Raw genomic sequence first — 19718 nt, 5'->3', positions numbered from 1 at the left:
TTTGTACATGTCCTTTTACAGACACAAGTGAAGAACGTCTTGATAAAAATCGGCAAAGAGTATCATAAAGGGAATATTTTTTCGATTACTTTTTTCAATATCTCGCACAGTTTGCAAGATTTGAGCCTACTTCCGGTTGGAATTTCTAATTCATGTATGATCAGTGCTTTTTTTCTTCTTGCATGCAATATGTAATAAGAAAATACATTACATACATAATTAATTATAATGTCAGTAATTTATGGTGTCCGTTGGACAAAACACTCCAAACAATAAAGATTCATCTTAGATTGGAGAAATGGTTATCCTTCGTTTTTCATTGTCATTTGGCCATGAAACAAACGCCTGAAAGATACAGAACCCCTATACACAATTATGTGGTGTTGTAATGTGTAACTCGTAGGATATGATGCTTTACTTTTTATAGAAAATATCAACACTTCCACAGTGTATCATTAAAAAATATAATAAAGAAATAACGACCATTTTTTTAAATATTCAATTAGAACTGAACAATCTACATAAAATTTGCAATCTATCAGTGAAATCGGCATCTTTCTAGAGCCTATGGTTCCCAAGAACTCACTGTCGAAAGGCTTGGCCACAAACATATAAACGTACACAAACCTATAAACTTTTCTAGAATTTTAATATATAGATAATCAATAAAGTCAGTTATTTTAAGATGCGAATTAATCTATTAATTCATAATAGATAATTAATAAATTCTAATTATTAATATTAACATTAATAAATTCTAATCTTACTTATGTTTTTGTTTACAGTAACTATTTCTTCAATAATTGAATTTGCAGCTTAATTCACAAAGTATGATGCGGCTCTAAAGAATTTAGAGATCAAAGTTTTATTTTTGCTTCCTTCCTTCCTTAAAAAAAAAATAATCACCGTTAAAAGATGAAAAATCTTGAGTGATATTGTGAAGTATCTGTCTATTGGAAATGAAGTAACTATGTATTGGATATAAAGAAGCATGAACTTTTGAAAACTTTGAAAGAAAACTTTGTTTAGAAGTGTACATTCTCAGACACATGTTGTAAATGCACATTTGTTAAATAAACTCGACTAGCTTCCTTCTTTCCTTTCCGCATACCTTCGAGCACAGCCTGATACTTCCCGATTAGGTCATCATTCTTGAATTGATCAAAACCACGAGGAACAGAACAACAAGTGGTATTCAACACACGATTGGGACAGGTGCAGGATCATCAGAGAGAAGCGGATCCCACCATTGGAGGACCACCGACTCCACAAGACAAAGAGTACCATTCTGACGGTTCATCGCCGCAGACACCTTTGTCACCAGAGTAGTAGAATGAAGGTGTAGGAGGAAACATCGCAAAGACGCATTATCGACGCCCCTTGCAGTTCAACAGAATTAAGATCCAGATGTTGACTGTCACCAGCTAATCCAGACTTCTCCAGATATTCATTCCAGATGACCAGGATGACGCCAGCTTCATTGGATACATCAGGCTAGTGCTCATTCCTATTCTTTAATTACAACCTTTCTCTTTCTCTCACCCTTTTCCCCAACTAGTCATTTTCTAAATTAGAAACATTTGAATTTTATTTATTCAACCACAATTTTACAGTTAAGTACCGTGTTGTGCATCAGTTCCATCCCCATTTGGTTGCATTTATTTATTACGTATTCTGAGCTATAACTGATGACACAGCATCGGCACAATATGTTCATAATTACATGGCAAACAAAGATAACAGTTAGATACTTTGTGTTCCATCAAATAGTTCTTTTTTCTTTTTGTATCTTCTATGTTGAAATTTTAAGCTATTCAATAATGGTATCTAAATTTCCTTGATCAGATTTTAATTTTGGATTTTTTGTTTTAATAAAATATCCATCTGTGTTACTTTTTGGAAGAGTATAAGCTCCCGACTTGGTTGATTGCATTGGAGTTTAACGTGTCTTTCAGAACCGAGGCTACAATTTAAAAGAGCACCCGAACCATCGTAATGCGTTCAAAATTTCAATGCTCTCTCCCCCGGGAATCGAACCCGGGATCCCGTGAGTCAAAGGAGTGCCTGTTAGACACTAGACCAGCGGGCAGGCAGGATTCTGACTCGTGCAAAATTATGGTTTGAACTTAAATGTTTTCTTTCTGAGAGTTCAATAATCATAGTTCAAACATCACATTTTGGCATGGTAATATAACACTTCTTACATTCACCGATTGCTTCGTATACTTCACATGAAAAGGAAATATCAATATATTAATTCTGTATGTTCTGATCGAATAACCAAATTCTTACTATACGTAAGATTATCCTGAATACATACGAACAAGTCTGACATTGTACCTACCGCACGAAATATCATTTAGCCACCGGTAGTTGTTTGATTGGGCAATCAACGTTGTGAATAATTACTCAACATAGCTATTTCCACTGTACAAGGCTGAGCTGGAGAATACCTACGCCGGTATTCATCTTCCATCTCTTTCTGCAAATTTCTTAGAATAGTTGGGATAATTGATGTCTGGGACTTTGTTCTAAAAGTCTAAAAGCTCAAAAATCCATCGGATTAATATCAAGGTTCTTCAGTGAAATGTTAATAAACAGAATAACGGAATGTTTTGAGCTTTACTTGGTAGCAAAAGAGGAAGGATGTTCGAACAGCGGCTTGCTGCTATATTAATGTGAATGTGAACATTTGCGGTGTCTTCTATGAACATATGATATCAAACGGAGTTATAAAAGTTGGTTGGAAACATGCGGCATTCAACTTTAAACTTTTGTAAAACTTAAGGATCACTAACTTCCCAATATACTCAAATCTTACAATAATCGTAAGCTCCTTTAGGAAAGCTGATCCGTAGTAACGAACGAAGACGCCACAGTCCATTGCTTTGCTAGGGCGGAAGGGTAATGGATTCTGCTTGACCACTGTAGATAAATGTACGCCTCGCTTGATGTGACCACATATTTCTACTTGTCATATGCGAAGTACTGTTCATAAGGTGTTCGGCAATTGAGCTCGTGCAGCCTCAGATGTTGATGGGGACTTCTGTTGGCTATACACATGGATCTTCAAGTGATCCTCTTGTGTGTGTGGGGGTTCGTGATAACCCATTATGCAGCATTTCATTCGTTATTTTCTCTGGAATTCACTTCACGGGTGCCCATGGCTACTTGCTGGATAACGGATCACTACGGTATCGTGAACATACCTAGGTAGTTATTCAGATAGTTACACTTTTCATGTGAAGTATACATTGCTTAACAATCCTATCGAAAGTGAAAGGGAAAAAGGCCATGATAATATTCCAACAGCGGTTCAGTTTCGGTGGCATTTCACCGCTTCACGCACTTCACTTCTGGTCTTGACAGAAAAAGCTGCAGATTAATGAACAACACGTGACCCTTTACTATACTTCACGGCGAATCGAACATGTTCGTATGTATCCGAAACAACCTTCTGCATGTATAAGATTTTTGACAGTACATGAAAACAGGATTAGAGGAATACCATTTAATTTTTGTAGGCAGATTATGAATATTTTTGATCAGCGATTTTCCTCCTTGACAATAATGCTTTTCACAATATTTTGTCAATTTCTAGTACGTCTAACTTTATCACGTACTAATAAACGTGAACAAAAGTAAAAATTAGCAAATAAAGGAAATTTTAAATGTCGCAATCCACAAGAAAGAAAAAAAAAAGCCAAAACAATACTACAAGAATATAATGATTTACATAATATTACAGCTTTTTCAATTCACAGGGTGTCTACTAAAATTCCAAAATCAAATTTCGTGACTTTTTCTTTACCAAATCATAAAATTTCCTAACATTTTGAAGAGCGAATTTGGGTGCGAATTAGGCCAAATTTTCATCCATGCGATAGAAACGTACTTTGCTTGCGATTTGATACCGTCTAAAGCCGGATATAGACATTTTTGGTGGTGAATTTTGACGTTTTATAGAACAAAACTTTCCAATTTGTACTTACATTTGTATAGTTACAAAAAAAATCGTGACCCAAAAGCTAAATTTAGTGACTTTTTCGTGACTTTCATGACTGTTTGTTGATTTTGTGACTTTTTCGTGACAGACAGACACTCTGAATTTAGGAATTTAAGGTTTACGGTATTTCGAAATCTGTAATCACACAATGCGGAAGTATCTTTAAGCAACTAGCGACTCGCCCATTTTAGAAAATGTTATAATGGTTTCCTCATTGTAATAATAAATATTATGTATCTTTGTAAGATTCGAAAAATACAAGACGCTACACATACTTTGTTAACACACAAAAACCGTTACTAAGAACTGTCTTGTTTTCAATTTGCTGACAGACGGATACAATAATAAATACATAAGTGTTAAAGGTCAAATACGCTTTTCTTGAAACTCTTTGGGTTCATTTTCTTTTACAAGATAGTGCAAAACAACACAAGATGGGAAAACAGTGAGTTTCCAGCAAGCAGATATAAAATGTTCCTGATCACGACCCTCGTAAGGGACGAAATATTGAAAATATCTATATATTAAAAGGCTATGTTTATATCTTTGTGCTTAAGAAGAGTTTATAGGTTTGTGGCCAATTCTTTTGACAATGATCTCAGAAACCATAAGCTCTAGAAAGATGCCATTTTCACTGATCGATTGTAAATTTTGTGTACATTGTTCGGTTCTAATTGAATATTTAAAATAATGGTAATTATTTGTTTATTAGATTTTTTAGTGGTACACTGGACGAATTGAATTTTTAAAGAGTAAAGCATCATATCCTACGAGTTATACATTCCAACACCACACATTTGTATACGGGGTTAGTATATCTCTCCGGCGTTTGTTTCATGGTCAAATGATAATGAAAAACGAAGGATAACGATTTCTCCAGTCTAGGATGAATTTTTATTGCTTGGCGTATTTTGCCCAATGAACACTATATATATATGACTGACATTATAATTAATTGTGTGTATGTAATATATTTGCTTATTACATACTGCATGCAAGAAGAAAGAAAACACTGATCATACATGAATTAGAAATTCCAACCGGAAGTAGGATCAAATCTTGCAAACGGTGCGAGATATTGAAAAAAATAATCGAAAAAAATTTCCCTTTGTGATATTCTTTGCCGATTTTTATCAAGACGTCCTTCACTTGTGTCTGTAAAGGGACATGTACAGATGTGAAGAATGATAAGGATATTCATGTTCATATGTGAATGATGCACTGTGTAGAGAGCGCAGGTTCAGCGAGTTAAACCAATAATCAGAAGAAATACATAGGTACAAAAGTAAGTCTATTGTTCCATATGAAGATGATGAATTTGATATCGTCTATTAGTAGATGAATAACAGAAATTAACAGAGATGAATGATGGTTTGCGAATGCATTTTTTTAAATAACTGAGCACTTGTACCTGGCGCTAGTCAACGTACCTTTTTCGCAGTTCTTTATCTTTACTCAAAAGCTGTACCAGAGATAAAATTGTATGCAGCTGCTCACTGTGGCCGTCAACAACTTGCTTCAGTAAAAGGGGAAATGTAGTATCTGGTTTCTTCAGTAAATACACCGATATTGTCTTTCTGAACGTCCTGAACATATGATCCCCGTGAGTAACAGTTATCAGTGTTCCTGGATATTTCAATTCTGTCTTATCAGACACCAACTGTACCAGCTGCTCCGTCTGTAAAGAAGAAAACCAGATGAGAATGCTTCAAGGGAATTGCCAGAACCATCTTAAAAAGAAATAATTTTTTAGAAATTTATATGAAATTGTATAATATATTTATTTGATTCAATTCAATAGATAATACACTTGCATATTTTGAAACTGCGTATTAGCAGACCTATTCAATTAGCTACATTGAGCTGTCACTTTTCATCACCGTATGTATACTAAAAATATAAATATAACCAGTGGCCACCGGTCACTATTTGTACCAAAATGTTTACCATCCTCTTAGGTATTGATGGGCACCAATATCATCTCTGTATGACTTACGGTTCCCGAGATATGGCTCCTTAAATCACCCGAAATCGGAACTTTTTTGGGCCAATATCTCGGGAACGGTAAGAGTGACACGAAAAATTTTATTACTTCCTTAGATACTGTTTTTGATGCTCTATCGAATGGAGAATTCAAAATTGAAAAATTCGCAAATAACAGAGAGAGAGGGCGAGAGAGAGAGAGAGAGAGAGAGAGAGAGAGAGAGAGAGAGAGAGAGAGAGAGGCATAGATAATTTAGTAACAAATTTAAGTTCATTGAAAACATCCATACTAAATTTAAAAACTTAATTTGTAAAAGGTTTTCCAGTAAAAATGAAATAATTTGACAATGCAATAAAAGTCAACTATGTCAGAAAAAAGCACAAGATTTTATTTCATTTTGACGAATAGTTGATGGCATTATGTTTTGAATTAATATTATTCGACTGCGTGCACACGAGCGAATTCGGTGAACCCAATTTTGGAAGGCTGTTCAACAACTTGGGTCCAATTTTACGAACGCAATGTTAGATAATAATTTGTAATTCATCAAGAGTTCGTAGTTTTCATAAACCACACGTTTCAAATAACCCTACAAAAAGTAATCGGAAGAAGGTGATTCACAACTTCTGGGAGGACAACCACCAGCTGCATTTCTTAAAATTATCCTTGCACTAAACTTCTCGCGCAATAGTCGATAGTCACATAAGCAATGTAAAATATGAAACCGTCTTGGAACCACATGTCATCCATCCAACTCAATTAACATCAAGCGATAGCGCTCATTAGTCACTGCCATTGAATCTCCTACGTCGTTTTGGAAATAATATAGTCCAATTATGCCACCATGCCATGAACCACAACACAAAGTGACCTTTTACAGATGCAACGGCTTTTCGTAAATTTCTTCTGGAGTGTCCTCACATCAAAAATGATAATTGTGTTTGTTAACATGTTTATCTAACCAGAAATGAGCTTCATCTAAGAACATAAATTTTCGCCTAAAATTGCGATTCATTACTCTAAAGCTCGAGCAGGGAACTCAAGACATTTACAATAGTCCAATGGGATCATAGGCGTGTAATTCCATGTCTATTCGTTAAATACGCCAAGTTATCGTTCTCGTAAGCCCTAATTCTTTCACACGACATGGAATCGATAAATTTGACACCTCTGTAACACTTTCACTACAGCACTAATATTCTCTACACTTCTTGCATTTCGACACCTTCGTTGTCTTGTTGCATTGTGAACAGTAAACTCCCTTTCAAATTTTTCAACAATTTGATGAAGGGCGATTATGTGACCCACAGTTTGCGCGAAGTGCCTGTTGAATACTCACAAAAGAACTTTTATTTTCATAAAACTTCTGGATAACAGCCGAACGTTCTTGAAGTGTGTATTTAACACGATGACATATCACAGTATACTCACAACTGTCACAAAGTACTACGTATCACATTTCACTATGTTTGCCGAGTCATTTCAAAATCATATTGCTCAAACCCTTCATAAAAACCAAAACATTAATATAGAGGGTTTGGTATTTTAAAGAACCATATTTGTCTACAAAGTAATTGATTACATTCTTAATATCTTCCTTACCTTGTAGACAGCACCACTAATATTGGATTCCTGAGATTGAAATGTCCTATTTTACAGGAAAATCTAAATCACCAGCACAACTAATGCATGGACCAAGTTCACAAACTCTGGATGTGCTTTTAAAACAGGTTGAGAGACCCAGTCAGCCAAGAGAGGTGGTATGTTATTAAACAGTGTCATGTAAAAATGTACCATATACAAGGCTTGATAAATCTTGCAGGCAAGTACTAGCCAGTCAAAATATCTATTAGCCAGACCATTTTGCAGTTACAGTGTTTATACAAATAAAAAAAAAATCACTTTGCGACACAGTAAACATATCAATACATTTTTATTTTGTTTATTGGTATGTCTCTTACAAATAAGAAAAAGAAATCTTTAAGTTTTACGTCCCACGGTTATGCCGGTTATGCCAAAGGAGACGGTGATGATGAGAGATGAGTGAAATGGTGGAATGAAGAAAGTGGGAGGAAACGGGAGAACCCCGAGAAAACCAACGAGCACGGTGTTTGTCCACCACAAAGTCCACACGGCGCAAGCTGGGATCGAACCAGGGACCCTAAGCACCGGAGGTGAACGCTCTACCACTGAGCCACCGCACCCCCTAAAATAAGAAAAAGAGTGACACCTGCTACTTATTCTTGAACTTCCTGTGGATATGTCCAGCTATATGTTGGCTACTGCTTTTGAAATACAGTGATTGATAAATTGCTTTGGGTCAAATAATTCAAGGTGAGGTCGAGTTAGATTTATGAGCATCAGCAAATCCAAATTAGAACTTTCTAGTGATGAACGTAGTTTTGTTTTGATTAAATTCATGTTGCTGAAACCTCTTTCACAACAACTGGTGAAAACTGGCAGACCACAGACTATACTTAACAGTTTTGAAAGCAAAGGAAACCTGTCTTTGTGTCGCACTGTCTTCTGCAGAAGTTCAGAAAGACGAAACTTCTTTGAAATTGCTTTGAATGCGTACCACTCACTTAAACTATCCTTAGCAAGTTTACCCTTCTACATTCTTTGCACGTTGTTTGGAATAAAACACGTTTTTGACTTATCGGACTTCACTCGCCAAATGCAAAAAAGTATTTGCCACTGGCGAGCAAGCGAGTGGATTTTTCAAGCTCTGACCATATAGAACATTCGAGTGATATTCGTTTACAAAAGCCATTCTGCACATCTAACAGCGAAACACATTAACAGTGAATTTGGCCCGAATGGTAAATGAATGCACCAATACGCCCTTCATTTGTGAGATTCTGTACTGTTAGCACAACATTCAAAAATGAGCCTCGTTACCACAAACACCAACAGCAAGTTCTGATGAGTTCCTCAGGAGCATCTGGAAGTGTGCAGTTCTCTGAATGAACGGGACAATGGGAAAGGTTTCCTACATCGAATTTGTCAGCTCTGATGAAAAATGGATCTGTTACGACAAATGTAAAGGGTCAGGACGATGGCTGGATCGAGATCAACGCCCTGGATGCTTTCCAAAACCACACCTCCACGTAAGAGGTATAGTGATCTCTGGTAGGAGTGATCCACATGTCTTTCATTCTCCATCGAGGTAAAAGCAACGCATTGTAAACTTGTCCGCAAGCATTCAGTGACAGTCAAAATGTTATGGTCCACTGCTATCAGTTTCAGGATTTCTTGTTTATGTTTTCTTAGGGGAATGAAGTTACGTTAATTTATGGAAATGTTAACTTATTCTTGATCTGCACTTATAATTTAATTCTCATTTAATTTCATATAATTTATTTTGTATTAGAAGAAGCAAATAATAATTTAAATATTGATTACATAAAGATAGAAAAAAGTGTGATATATAACCAACAGAAGAAAAGAGCTAGGCTGCTGCATATAAAATTAACGAAAAATAAGTTATCATTTGAAAATGAGGACGATTAATACTAAAATTATGTCATAATTAAATATAATTATTAATTATATAAACACTAATCATGTTAATAAAACAGTTTAGACCTGTGACAGTATAAAATGAACATAAGCAGGTAAGCAAATCAATTCTAGTGTTTAGGCCCTTCCTCCTCGATATCACTGCAACGTAGAATTACGAGGTTTATCTAATTTATGTGTGAAGAACCCAAATTCTAGTAGTTTCCCATCAAATTGCGATGGAAAGGAATCTATTCGGAAATCTATTTACTCACAATTATCTTTTCCATTACTGTATTTTGAGTGGCATAATAGGTTCAGTGCCAGCAGGGAGCCTGTGGAAGATGTCAAGGGCCCATTTTCAAGCAGGTCTGTTAGAACAGATGATGTGATTGACAAAGTTCGGGGTATAATTTTGAATGATCGAATTGCAAGTCTCAGAGTAATATTAGACGTCGTGGAGGTGAACAAGGAGATTGTTCATCAAATAACAGGAGATTTAAAGAAACGGAAGCTGTATGTACACTTTGTGCCCCATCCCTAGCACACACACTGGATTGTTGGCCGAAAATGTGTTTACATACGCCACATACTCGCCAGATCTGTCCCCCCCCCCCCCCATGATTACTTACTTTTCTCCAAATTTAAAACATCACTGGAAGACTTATCTTTTGACGATATTTCCACCAACCAGAAGCCGTGACGAGAATCTTGAACACCATTACAATCCAGACTTACTGAAGTCATTCCGTGACTGATTTACTGGATCGTGCAAAGTTGTGTGTGAACAAAGGAGGTTCCTACTTTGAATAAAATCGACATAAATTGATTCCACCTATCATTCATTTACAGATCCAATAGGGGGAAAGGGTGGAGGGGAGGAGTTCCTCACTATGTCTGATGAACTTCTCAATAGGTAAGAATGTGATTTTTTACTCTTCATTTCAATCCCTCACAACATTAAGTATAATAAGTCCAATATGTGCTAACGAACTATTGCATTTTTAATAGAATTTTGCGTTTTCTTTGCACAATCTCCGGTAGTAAGGGAGATGTGCCACTATATATTATACCTATTCTTACGGATAGGTCATGGCTACAGGCATCTCTCCCAGTGGATCACGGAGGTCTAGGTATTCGTCGAGCCCTTGATTTGGCCACTCCAGCTTTCCTTTCTTCCATTCATAGCTCTATGCCATTGATCTCTTCTCTTCTTCGCCAGGATATTCATCAAGATTCTGAAGCTGAGATTAATGATTGTATCTCCCAGTGGACATCGTGCGGCGGACTTGCTCTACCTGATCTTGATAAGAGAAGTTTACAATCTTCATGGGACGCTTCTCTTATAAACTCCAGATTTTCTTCTCTTCTTCAGTCTTCCACCAATCCTGAGGATAAGGCACGTCTTCTAGCTACTTCATCCCCTGAAGCAGGTTCCTGGGTACAGGCTATTCCATCTCCATCCCTAGGGCTGCATCTTCCCGACGAAAGTTTTAGAATCGCTTGTGCGTTACGTTTGGGAGCAGATGTCTGCGAACAACACCGGTGCCTTGCTTGCGGAAGTTTAGTGGATAAGAAAGGTATACATGGCCTATCATGTCTCCACAGTGCTGGCAGACACTCTCGCCACTCCGATGTTAATGACCTCATCATGAGAGCCCTCATCTCTTCTGGAACGCCTTCCGTGAGAGAGCCAATGGGGTGTAGTCGTTCTGACGGCAAGAGACCTGATGGAATGTCATTGGTGCCATGGAAACGAGGGAAGGCTTTAATATGGGATTTCACTTGTGCCGATACTCTAGCCCCCTCTAATCTTCCTACTTCTTCCACAAAAGCTGGGATGGTCGCAACTCGTAGAGAATCTGAAAAGAGACGAAAATATAAGAACCTCTTGGACAAATACCACTTCGTCACCATCGCCATCGAAACTTGTGGGTCCTGGGGTCATGAAGGACTAAACTTTATTAAAGAAGTTGGACGCCGAATAACTCTCAACACAGGCGACACTCGAGCTTCAGTCTTTCTTATACAGAGATTAAGTATGGCTGTGCAAAGAGGGAACGTAGCAGCGATGCCAGGAACGCTTCCACCGGGAAAGGCACTGGAAGAAATCTTCCTTCTGTAACCACCCTCCTCTCACCAAACTCACGCAATTTCTGCTGATTATGTTGCATATTATATTAGAAATTACGGACAACCATTCTTTTACTGTATGGTTAATTTACCTATCTGTCTGTAGTCTAAATAACAATATTATTACTATAGGTGCAGCATATAAAAACTCGTCAATTGTATGGAATTTAAGTGTTACAATATGCAGCATTTTAATCCGAGAAAACAAAAAATTATGTGTCAAATTTTTGTGTACATAAGTTCGATTTTTAAAGTTTCAATATATATGTAAAATTTCTCTGAAAAAAAAAGTGCATAAATAATTTCAATACATGTAATTATATTTTTTTTCTTTCCATTTGTCAATATGATTGAATATACAAAATTTACTAAAATATAACACTATGTATTCTATTAAATTATACCTATTTAGTTATATATATATATATATATATATATATATATATATATATATATATATATATATATATATATATATATATATATATATATATATATATATATATATACACCGATATATGAAAAGATAAATACCAAATGACTCAAGTTCCACAATATTGTGTAAAATATTGTTGCATCAACAGTGTAATCCGAAGAGGTGACCGAACGAATTTTAACTAACAGTTTAAACTACTATTAATATTTAAAAGATAAATAAATAATATCAAAGTATACAGATGGTTGCGGTAAGGTACACACGAAAAGACTTACTTGATCTCCCAATAGGAAAGAAAAATTTAAGAGTTTTTCCCCGAACATTTGTGCAACTGGTGGCGGGACAATAGCATGCTTTTCATCCATGTTTGTTTCAGCTAAAGCATTAAATACTGCTTCGATGATGTTTTTTCCTTGTGAAACACTCACCAACGAACTTGCCTTTAAAAACAAAATAATTAATTTAACAGTAATAGTGGTATATTTAACTAAATGGCATTCACATCATTTACATATAAATATTTTGAGTATAGGATAAAACTAAGATTGAAATTTGATCAATTTTTATACCACATAAGATATGACTGTAAAATTTAAGGAATAGTATCTTATCCTGCACTATTACAAAGAAATTAAAGTTATCGAACTAAACATCATTCGACTCTTACTATAGTTATTCGAGATCGATAACTCGACCATACAAAGAAAACAGATCCATGAACACGACACGTGTTATTTTATCTTCTTTTCAACTGACCAAACAAAATGTCTCATATGACAATTATCATAAATTTCTCACAGACTCAGACATATATATATATATATATGACTCAGACATATATATATATATATATATATAGTTACCTTCGTTATTCCTAAATATTATATAATAACTTATCATATCTCAAACTCCACAAATGACATTATTATATCCAAACTACATTTATCTTTATATTTTCATTTTCTTCCTCTGAATGTCATGTGTACAATTGCAAAAATACTTTGTGGTCAACTCTTCAACAACTATGAAGGTTTAATATTAGTTTATTAAGTTTTGATTTCAGCCAAGTTCAACCAAATACCATGTAAAATATTATTAGTTCCTTGCAAGAAAACTTATGAATGCCAAAATAACTAACAAAACATTTCTTTCGAACATAGGAAACTGTTACTGACTGCTGATCCAGACTATAAGTGGACCATCCTTTACGTCAGAACAGAAAATAGTACCGTTACAAATATTCATCGTCAATTTTATATTAAGAATGTTCTTTTAACACAGTGAAACCTGTCTATGTTGGCCATCATCGGTTCCATTGAAAAGCGGCCAACTTATAGAAAATAAGTGTGATTGGTGTATTTTTAGAATAGGATTTCTAGTATTACTTGATTGTAAAATTTTAATAACCGATGGCACGACAGCTACTTTTAAATAATGTATATAGAGTAATCATAACGAGTATCATAGGATACTTAATCATAAGATGCGTAATCGTAACACACCACATCGCAACCGCTCTTTTGCTATCTGTACAGTAAGAAACTTTCATCTGAACTGATTAAACACTGACAAATATTTTATAGTGGTTTAATCTAGACGTATTTCTTTTATTCTTTTTGCCACATATGCACATTCTAATTTTGTAGTTCTTGTGTAGTATCGTCTACCTCTTATTAATGACCTACAAATGTTTCCCTCGGAGCAAAAGATGTTTTGAGAAAATCATAAAGGAATTCATATTTCAAAACCTCCGCTACCTTTCGACAAACGGAGGTCAATAGTTGACAACTGAGATAGTTAGCTTTAACCTTGAAAATTTTCAGGAATTACTAAACCTCCCTTTTGATGAAAGGAGCCGATATAGCTAATGGTTTTACCAAAATAGACAGGGTAAACAATATGTACAACCATTTCCTGAATTCCCGTACGTGCTTCTTCTTATTCACATCTTTCTTCACCACCCCTTTATCAGGGTAGTGTTCTGGCCATTGACCTCTAAGAACAAATCGTGGGAATCCATGCTTCTTTGTCTCCAGTCAGCAATACAGAACATCTGCCTCTCATATGGTAATACGAAAGAGTTTATTTTATTTTATTTATTTTTTATTATTTTTTTAAAATTTATTTTTTGTGGCCAAGATAAGCAAGTAAATTAATCATTATCATCATAGGGTAAACATTGTTTCAATGAGGCCAACTTCCAGAGTAATAAATAACGAATATCTTACGGGAAATGCAGGTTCAAGACGAACCAGGCCAAGATGAGCAAGAAGCCAAGTTAGAGAGGTGGCCAAGTTGACAGGTTTTACTGTATCAAAAACTACATTTTAACCACTGAAGAAAATAAATGAAATATTTCAATTTACGTTCTACGATTACGCCGTGTAGGCTAAACAAGACGATGATGATGAGAATGAATGAAATGATGCAATGAGGAAAGCAGGAAGAAACGGCAAAACCCAGAGAAAAACACGCGTTGGATGTTTCTCCATCGTTTTAAGCACCGAAATCGGTGAAAAGGAAGCGTTCTTTTGATTGATTTTGAATTTATCGTCCCGTTCAGCAGCTAGGCTATATAAGACGTGGACTTACAGTTTAATGTGGGATCCGAATCAGATGAGCTCCCACCGGAAATCGAACCCGGGTCTCTTAAGCTAAAGGCGCGTACTCTAACCGCTCAGCCACGAGGGAGCTCTAGGACGCGTTCTATGCAGTATTAGGAGCTCCAATGTGGCTAAGTGGTTATAGTCTGCAGTTTTGGTGCAGGAGACCCGGATTCAATCCCCAGTGGGAATATACCATATACGGAGCTTCATTGACGGTTAGTGGTAAGAGTTTGTGCTTTTGTTGCATAAGACTCGGATTCAATACCCAGTGGCAATACACTTGGATCTTTAGATATACCAATTTAAGTTGTATATCCACGCCTCATGTACGCTCCGTACTCACAACGGAAGCTAAAACATACACCAAAAAGCAAACCACAAATCCATAAAACATAACATTGATTTTAGTTATTATGACAGAACGCAATTTTTGCAGTTACCTTACCTCAGAGATATTTCCAAGAACACCAGACTCTTGTAAAACTTTGCAGCCTTCAATAAACAAATTTTGCTTTAATGTAGTATCTTTCTTGAAGACCGTTGGCAAGTCACTTAAGATGTGCGAGTTTTCTTTGTAGAAGTTATTCAATGCACTATACAAACCGAACAGTTTGTACGAAGCTACGTTTGTTTTCATACTTTTCACGAGATTTTTCAGTACTTCAGGCAGTTTGTCAACGACTTCCTGGTTTCTCATATTGAAACCCAGTACAGTTGGTTGGAAAATAGTATCAACCATCAGTTTCCACATATGTTCGCTCCATAATGAATTCGGCAGCTCTTGCAGAGCTTCTGCATCACGACTGTCTAACACCTCACTTAATAAATGAAACAGTCTGACAATAACAGTACACTTCAATTCGTTGAACTTGTCCTGCTCTCTCGGAGTGTATACTATCTTCTTACTAGAGTTGTCCTCAGTGCATAATTTTGTAACAGCTAAAATGTCCTCTCTACTCAGATTTACAACGAAGTACTCAATAACATTAAATATACTACTCTTTTGCTTCTTATTGAACACGAAAGAAGGCTTGAGAACACCGATTTCAAAAATCCATGCATAGAATTCCAGAGCTCTTAATAATAACCCGAACCAAGACAATGCTTTTTGAATTCCATAGCCTTTCATTTCATTCAGTGTCTGCACTATGCCTTGTTTGTCACCGTCAATACAGCCTTCGGCGATATCCAAAATAGACTTTTCTCCTTGTTCCTTGATATAAAGCTCAACAAATGAGCTTACAGAGTTGCAACCTACAAGAAAATAAAAAGGAAAACATTAATGCATAAATATAAAAAAACAGCACATGTTATGTACAATGATTATAGTTCTCATTTTTGTTTGTCGGAATGTTAAAAAGAAAATACACCTAACAACTTTCTCATGCATTTTCATTATTTTATATATGGAGATCGATAAATCCTCCCTTCTTGCTCTTGACAAAATGATAAAATATGTCAGAAGAAAGGAAAGAAAGAAAAACAAAAGATGACTATTGCCACTGATGAAACATATTGAATAATAATAATAATAATAATAATAATAATAATAATAATAATAATAATAATAATAATAATAATAATAATAATAATAATAAAAAATTCTACCACGAACATTCAACGAATATGAATACTGAACGACCATCAGGTGAACGACCAAACGATTTCTGTTAGTACAAGGTGTTAGCTGTGAGGGATCTCTATTAACCTTCTTTTTACCAACTTAAATGTTTCACGTTATTTACCGAGTGGGGTGCGAATGCACCCCACACATAAATCGGTGTTTTTAATAAAAATATTTAATTATTATATTATATAAATGTTATAATGAAACTTTTATTGCATAGTTAGTGTTTCGACATATAAAATAATGTAATATATTCGTATATTTTCCCACAAATACAGTATGGTTTGAATTTTGTGTAAACTACAGTATGTAAATATTTCTCTGGAAACAAACAAGATTCCAATCCTGTTACAAAATTACTTGTCTACTATATATTCAAATACAGAAAACATGTTAGCTTATTCTTATCATTACAAACACTTAACAGTATTCGCATACTACCTTCTTCGTTGAGTGATCTTTGCAAATAAAACTGCCACAGATGCCACATTTTGTTCGAACCTTTCTGTCCCTGGAGTGAGGACACTGTACACATCTTCGTTGGTTCAATTCAACAGGACTATTTATTTCGTTTCGCTCTTGCTTCTCATCCTTCTCTCTTGCTTCAATAATGTTTTAAACTCGAAAATTCTAAAAAGTCATTACCAATAACATTGGGGAGAAGTAATGTCCGTGTAACACCTAAGACTCATTTACCTTCTAAATAGAGCACAAAGCAGAGAAGAAAGATACAAGCGTTATAACATCACTTATATAACTACACTTCCATATTTATGCATGATAATTGTACAATACGAACAATTAACTATGAAAAGCGAGCTAAAATGACCTACCGTCAAGTGGTCGTTGAGGAAAACAATGCATAGTTAGAAATGAAATGAAATCTTTAAGTTTTACGTCCCACGTTCATGCCGGTTAGGTTGAAGGAGACGGTGATTATGAGATTTGAATGAAATGGTGGAATGAAGAAAATGGGAGAACCCCGAGAAAACCCACGCACACGGTGCTTGTCCACCACAAAGTTCACTTGGCGGGAGCAGGGTTTGAACCCGGGACCCCATGCACAAGAGGTGAACGCTCTACCACTGAGCCACCGCGGCCCCCAATGCATATTTAGAGTAACATGATTTATCAAGTGGGATGTACTTGCACCCCACTCTAATAATGTGTAAATATTTAGAAGACAATTCATTTAGTACAACCACCTTCCCCGTAAAAATATATCATACAAATAAATAAGCAAAGTCGTTGAATCTCATCCTTGTAGAAATATTTTTACAGCAGTAACAACAAAATAATTAGCACTGGCATGTGTTTGCATCCCACTTGGTAGAAAGAAGGTTAAGTATCACCGAATATTAGCATGATTATTTCAGAGAATTGTGGAAAAGAAGACTAATTATACACATCTTTGGGAAGCTTAGATATAAATAAGAGCGACTTTAACTAAAGACTACTACTTGGAACCTGAGATATTCTGAATAGTATTACCTAACTGATTTGTGACAGGCAGTTCTTGTGCCTATATATATGTGTGCATTCGTCTTTTCCTTAAATAAATAAACAAAAATCAAACTAAATTTACGATTATTATCATTATTTGATGTAGATCAAGTAATTCTTGAGATTACGGAACTCGACAGTACAACACTACAGGAAGACAATGAATCTGATACTATATGAACATAAACCGATCAGGTACACAGTATGTCAGAAAAATAATGAGACTTTTTAAATTAAACAAAACGAATTTTAGGTATTTTCCAACTGTAGTTCTTTTTATCCAAACTACATCCCTTCCGCATCAATTCATTACTAGGCACGTTCAATCAATGCTAGCATAGAGGTTTTAATGTCCTTTTACGGAATCGCCTCAATGACCCTTGTCACAGCAAACTGGACGTGTGTAACATTGTCATAAAATGTTCCTTTCATGGTCAACTTTAATTTTGGGAATAGGAAATAGTCACACAGCGATAAATCAGGCAAATACAGAGGATGCTGAAACACACAAGATCTGCTTTTAGCCAAAAAGTCACGAACTGCGACGGTTCTGTGACAGGGTGCATTGTCATGCAATAAAGATCAACTGCCCGGCGCTCGATACTCGGGCCTTATGGGAACGATTCCCTTCTACAAACGCTCCATAATACCCAGATAATATTCACTATTTACAACGTGTAACACTTGTATATTTGTAACACTTCCATTTTTCTTGTAATCTTAATTATTGCGGGCAAAAGGTGTTGCTTAAAAGTGCACAGACTGTGATGACAAAGAAGATATATATAGTATTTAACAGCTGTTATTGTAATACCAGATTCGTCGTTTTTCGGGGTTGTTATGACAACCAGTGGTTGTTGATTGTGATACTAAGAGGGAACATAAATAATGAAAGTTAACGTTGTCTAAAATCACTGTGCATTATTTCAAAATAGTAAGTGATTAATGATGTGATTTCGTAGTACATATCATATAGTCATTATATTAGCGAACTGGGAAAAGTAACGATTATATTTAAGAAATTTTCGTTACACATTAACAGTTTGACCATGTGGAACGAATTCCCGAAATATACCTTTGGAATCGTAAAAACAAATCAATACTATCTCCTCACGTGACTTTTGAAAACACAATTTTTTTCGCTTTCGGAGAAGCTGGGGACTTCCATGTAGCATTTTGGCGTTTTGTTTGCGGGTCGTACTTGAAGCACCAAGTCTAATCACCAATTACAATCGATTCCAGGAATGCTCTGATCCGTCTGCTGTTTTAATAAGGTCCTTGCAATGTTCAACGCCAGGAAGCTTTTGGTCATCACTTGTATGCGGAACAAATCGAGCACAGACTTCCAGTTTCTTTAAATCCTTTGTCAAAATTTCGTGAATCATATCTTTCGTCGTATTCAATTCCTCCGCCATCCATCTCACAGTCGAATTTGCATCGTGGGTGATTAGTTCACGCCTTGTTTCACCAACTAATTGCGATTTTTGTTTTTCGGTCTGCCTGCCTTTGGGTTGTCTTCCAAGTACTCACCACCGTCGAAGACTCGTGTATACCACTCGAACACACGTGTATGAGGTAAGGACTCATCACCATACACTTGTTTCATTATTTCCAATGTTTGTGTAATTGTTTTACCTAGCATAAAACAAAATTTAATATTGGCTCTTTGCTTCATCGTGTTTTTGTGACAAGATGACACCAGATACACTCACTTTTCTTGCTATAACTTGGCACTACGTTAAAATCGGTTCTCATGATTGGAGACTCGTTTTGTTGAGAGATATCCAGCTTTCCGATATGTTGCCTCAATAGATGGAGCTAGTGGTTCTCTGTAAAGAAAAAAGTTCTGTTAATTTTCCGACGCACTGTGTATGTTGTTATCCAGCTTCCTAACATTCCTCTTTTTCTTTTTGGTCTATTAA

The 19718-nt window shown here is 35.7% G+C and overlaps 1 protein-coding gene across 2 annotated transcripts in view; it reads right to left on the bottom strand.

The window, feature by feature from the left end:
- Nucleotides 1-19718, bottom strand: part of LOC145666320 (DNA-dependent protein kinase catalytic subunit-like) — a 289438-nt gene that overhangs the window by 183060 nt on the left and 86660 nt on the right. For both annotated transcript variants that reach the window (XM_081733421.1, XM_081733422.1), the window contains 3 exons: nt 15112-15920; nt 12336-12500; nt 5437-5684 (listed from right to left, as the gene is read on the bottom strand). In XM_081733421.1, coding sequence (XP_081589547.1) covers nt 5437-5684; nt 12336-12500; nt 15112-15920 — 1222 coding nt within the window. The remainder of the gene's footprint in view (nt 1-5436; nt 5685-12335; nt 12501-15111; nt 15921-19718) is intronic.

This window comes from Thermobia domestica, chromosome 12 (assembly GCF_964235325.1).
Source record: "Thermobia domestica chromosome 12, izTheDome1.hap1.1, whole genome shotgun sequence".
Classification (NCBI taxonomy): domain Eukaryota; kingdom Metazoa; phylum Arthropoda; class Insecta; order Zygentoma; family Lepismatidae; genus Thermobia; species Thermobia domestica.
Note: the sequence above shows the minus strand (reverse complement) of the source record. Positions and strands in the feature narration are given on the sequence as shown.